Consider the following 4,972-nt stretch of genomic DNA (forward strand, 5'->3'; position numbering starts at 1 on the left):
TTTCTACGAAACGCATTTCTTGCGGTTGTCAGACGAACGTAGGTGGATACTTACCCTTTCTTTCCCTTGCATTGCCGTTCAGTAAGCAGCTAAATACGCGAACTGAAAACCGTTTTGTGCTCGCGGCATCTGCAAGAAAATACTGCGACTGAATTCTGATAAATTATGCTGGGCATCTCCTCGTTATTTGCACTTCGAAAGACAAGGATTGTATTACAGTGAAATTTCTGTTAGTATCGATCCTAAGAAATAAAAATGAAATCAAACAAGCAACGTTAAAAGCAGTTACTGTTTTTGTTTCTGTAATCTTGGGCTGGCTCTGAACAAACCTATTTGGCTTCTTAATCGGACGCTTCCCTTCTCTTTGTGTGTTACGTAACGCATACATTGGTACTGATGAATGAAGCACTTCGTGTAACACGGAGAGAGAGAGAGAGAGAGAGAGAGAGAGAGAGAGAGAGAGAGAACCTGACAAGCCCGAAGGCGATGGTTATATTATCAGATTATGACTTTCCAATTCTGAAATCCTGTCTTTTACTGGCGATATAATGTAGCAGAATAGAAATAAAAATCAAAAGGGCCTATCCTGGACCTCGAAATTTCCGTTAATTAATACTTTTGCGGTATTTTTTACTAAACGCCATCAATGTCTTGCAAGGAGATTCAGTGAGCGTCTCTAAAATCCTGCATATTGAGTTTTCTTCAGGCCAATATAATCCACCTTTTGATTTTGTTGTTTTAGACAGAAGGAGGGAATAAAGCCATGTGTACAAAAACTAAGAAACTTCGGTAAATGTTAGTTGAATCTCAGAAGTTGTAACTTGATTTTCAGCATTAAAAAAAGAAAGAAAAAAAAAACAGAACGCGGCTGAAGCTGAACGGTCAAAATAAGGGAAGCTGGAGAGAACTTTTTAATTGGGGGTGGGGGTCGTGTTGGGGGGAGGGGACACGTGCGTCAGTTATCGAGGATATGACGTCACCGATACAAAGTGCCTGAAGTATGCAGGTTAGAGTTCCTGTTGTAGTAGTAGTAGTAGTATGAAGGCTTTACCTTTGTATCGGCCCCTCCAATTCTTTTTTTTTTACCTTTGTTGATTTAACTTTTATCTCTTCTCTATTCGGTATTTCTTATTTCATGATATTCCGTTTTATACACACAAAACACACACATATATATACACACACACGTATATGTAAACATTTTATTCGTCCAAAACATTGTCTTACCACTGCTTTGTTATATCTTACTATTCATGTCCATCTTTCGAATTTGGCCCTCAAACCTTTTTTGTTTTAAGTAGAAAAAACTATCTTGCCGGCTTTGTCTGTCCGTCCGCCCTCAGGTCTAAAAATGCTACGGAGGCTAGAGGCTGCAAATTGGTATTTTGATCATCCATCCTCCAATCATCAAACATACCAAATTGCAACCTTCTAGTCTTATTAGTTTTGATTTTATTTAAGGTTAGCGTAAGCGATGGATCGTGTATCTGGCAGCGCTTTCCGGGGCCATGGGACGCACCCTGACTCTACCGCATCTGGTGGGGAACTGGAGAGGTGCCGGTCATAGTTGATGGTTTTATACAGCATGATACGGTTTAATGAAAGTTCGATTGTGCTGATGAAACTTCTGCGCATTTTTTACTTGCTTTTCCATTTCCTGTTTCTGTGTTGAGTTTCTGTTTTTTTATATTGGAAACCTCCCTAAACAACTCATCATATTTAACCTGTTAATTGGTAATTTCATCAGTTTTATTAAGGTTTGAAAGGTTTAACAGGAGGAAAACCTCGTAGCTGCGCTATGAAACAATTGTTTGGAGATTGTAAAAAGCATGATGGAAAAAAAGAGAATATGAAAGAAGGTACAGTAAAAGGAATGAAAGGAGTTGAAGCTGGGGGCCGAAGGGACGCTGCAGAGAGCCTTTACTAATGCTTACAGTGCACCGCATGAAGTGCACAGACGGTACTACGCCCTTACGGGGATTTTATTTTATTTCATTGTTTATTTATTTATTTCATAAAATTCAATTTCATAACGCAAATTTCCTCTTTATGTCTTCATTTCCAATCTTTAGGGGAATTTCCCGGAAAGAATTATTCTTCCTGTAGTTATCATAAAGTGTCTTATATGGTCTATGTTGACTTCCTGTTTTTTCACTGCATTCTTTTCGAATGTAAATTTCTACGGTGTTTATACACCTCTCAATAGTGATTTACGATAACACCAAGTTTTTTTTTTTTTTTTTTTTTTTTTTTACAGGTTAACTTTTCAAATAAACCGAAGGTCTGACGTCCACAGTCAGTTTTATTAACCTTATTTATTTCAGGAGGAAATCCTTATTTTCCAGCAGGTTTCTTTTGAAAGTTTTATTTTTCTGACAACCAACAATCTAATTCCCATTTTTCAACTCTCCTGGTTCCAATATATATATATATATATATATATATATATATATATATATATATATATATATATATATATATATATACATATACATCTATATATAGGCATACATGCGTTATATATATATATTATTATATATTATATATATATATATATAATATGCATAAAACAGACGTACATACACACATATATATACATATATTATATATGCAATTCCAGGGTATATTCGGCCATATTGCTTTGGTCGATACGCATGTTCCGTAATTCGTTAAATGGTCCTCGTTACCTTATTAAACACACACACATACGATATGTACATATATATATATATATATATATATATATATAAGATATATATAGATATAGTGTATATGTATATGTATATATATAATATATGCATATAACTTTATACATGTGTGTATTGTATGTATGTTTATACTTGTGTGCGTGTGTCAAATATTAAGCTATATATGTTTCTTGATATAATGCCAACAGATATATTCTACTTTTAAGATCTTAAAAAAAATACGTTCTTTTTTTATATATTATATTTATTGTAACTCATTCAGTAATGAAACAAGTGCCCTTGCGAATTTCACATCAAATATTTAGATATTTCTCCAGTTCGTAAGGTGCTAAATCTTGAGTAATTCTAAGTGTTTTGTCGTTCTTGCCTCTGAAAGAACCGCATTTGTTGATTCAGCTTTTTGAAGAAGTTTGAACACGAGGTTCTCTGGGACTGTAGTCATGAATTAGCCACAGTTTCTTGAATATCTATTGCCTAAAGAATTTTGTCAGTGCGCTTACCTCTACGAATTGTCAGCTGTGTATTAGAGAAGATTATGGATAACTTATTCCATTACTCTGATACCTTGGTTTCTAAATCACCCGGTATATATATACTTGTTTCATAACCTTCCCACCATAGCTTCTTGAAGATTATACAATAACGTGTCTCATAACCTTGCTAGCAAGGTTTTTTAAACATTCTCCACTGGCATATATTTCAATGTGCCTTTCAGTATGAAGAAACAAATCCACTGATATGTATCATGGGTACATAACTGTTGATTGGTTTTCCCGTTTCAAGACTACTATGAGTATTATTTAAATAAATATTTCGTATTTACTATGAGTATTATATAAATAAATATTTCAGTATTTGCCTATTTGCGTATTGCTAATACCAGTTTTATTTTCAATCTTGCATGCTAACATATTTTGATAAATGTGGGACGATCTCATATCTTGAAATTACGTAAACAACCAAAGGTGGGAATTTGCATTTTATAAATGTGACTAGTCTCTAAATCAAGATATCAAGTTGTTTGTTTATTTACCTTTATTTATTTGCTAATTCACCTTTATTAATTGTTAATTCGGTTACCGGTTTTCTCTACGAACCCAATTTATAGTTATTGTAGTCTGCGTAAGCTCGCCTAGCAGGCTAGCAAGTTATCAGTACCATCATCGGCCTATTCAGTTAATCTCTTTGGCGATAGTCTATGAATTTACCTAAAGCAAAAATCTTAACAAAGGAAGCCTTTTCTCTCAATATATACGTATGTGGCCCACTTTTAAACTGTTCCCAAATACATTAAGAATGAAATTTATCTTTCCTCTACGCGCCCGACTGAACACAAAGACAAGGGTAGCTACCGAACAACCACGGCAACAGCATGCTCACAGGTTGCTACGTTCGTTGCTAACCTCCTCCTCCGCACGCAGCAGGGAAATACCTTCACGCCGAATAATGATTCCCTTTTCCCACAGAAACAGAGAAGAGAATGTGCCCGGAAACTCACGCCGTCGAGCTCAGGGCGGCACACGTGATTCGGGAGAACACTCCTTTAAATAGTTTGAAAAGGGGCGGAAACGTGAAAGCCAAGGGAACACTCACTGCCCTCTCAACCGCGTTCCTCGGAGGCCTGCTGTATACACCTACTTCGCACCACTGCTACCACAACACTGAAATGATCTCGTTTCTCCCGCCGCTTTTCTTCTTCCCTCGATGCTCTCTCCCTTACTCCCTGAGTCCTGACTCCCTCCCTCTCTCTCTCTCTCTCCCCCCTTCTTACATGACATTCCCCCAACACGTTGGGGCCTCTCTCTCTCTCTCTCTCTCTCTCTCTCTCTCTCTCTCTCTCTCTCCATCAGCGGTCAGGGAGCGAAAGGACTACGAAAACTTTAACAAGGGAATTTCCATATTGATTCGCCGGGTCACGCGTGTGGCAAATATCGGCTGCTCTGAACGTTTCGTTGAATGAGGATGCCGGGTAGATAGAATAAAAAAATAAAAAATAAAAGAATTCGCAAAAAACAGACAGTAGCTGTTGTTGTTGACGTTGTTGTCTCTCTGTTTGTTGCCACCAATTGTCAGCGGGACCTTTAGAAGCGGCGAGGGGAGTCGGGTCTGTAACACCCGTCGGGTCTAGGGGAAAAACGACACAGCGCAGGGGAGGAACGCACGCGTTTGCTAGGGGAAATTCAAGGGGTTTCAAACTTGACTCTGACGGCAGGATGTAATGTTAAAGAGTTTTTCGCTTACTCGGGGAGTAAGCCTACTAATTA

General features: G+C 37.4%; 1 protein-coding gene across 4 annotated transcripts in view; it reads right to left on the reverse strand.

The window, feature by feature from the left end:
- Positions 1–4,419, reverse strand: part of LOC135226603 (lysocardiolipin acyltransferase 1-like) — a 103,025-nt gene extending 98,606 nt beyond the window's left edge. The window contains exon 1 of one of the 4 annotated variants that reach the window (XM_064266308.1): positions 4,302–4,419. Coding sequence is in view for 1 of the 4 variants with exons in the window: in XM_064266307.1 (XP_064122377.1) it covers positions 55–72 (18 nt within the window). In the remaining 3 variants the exon portion in view is untranslated. Of the gene's footprint in view, positions 1–54; positions 88–4,088; positions 4,106–4,206 lie in introns of those variants that run through there. The other 3 variants (XM_064266309.1, XM_064266310.1, XM_064266307.1) reach the window with 3 other exon arrangements.
- Positions 4,420–4,972: the final 553 nt, after the last annotated feature.

The sequence above is a fragment of the Macrobrachium nipponense genome, chromosome 14 (assembly GCF_015104395.2).
Source record: "Macrobrachium nipponense isolate FS-2020 chromosome 14, ASM1510439v2, whole genome shotgun sequence".
NCBI classification, from domain to species: domain Eukaryota; kingdom Metazoa; phylum Arthropoda; class Malacostraca; order Decapoda; family Palaemonidae; genus Macrobrachium; species Macrobrachium nipponense.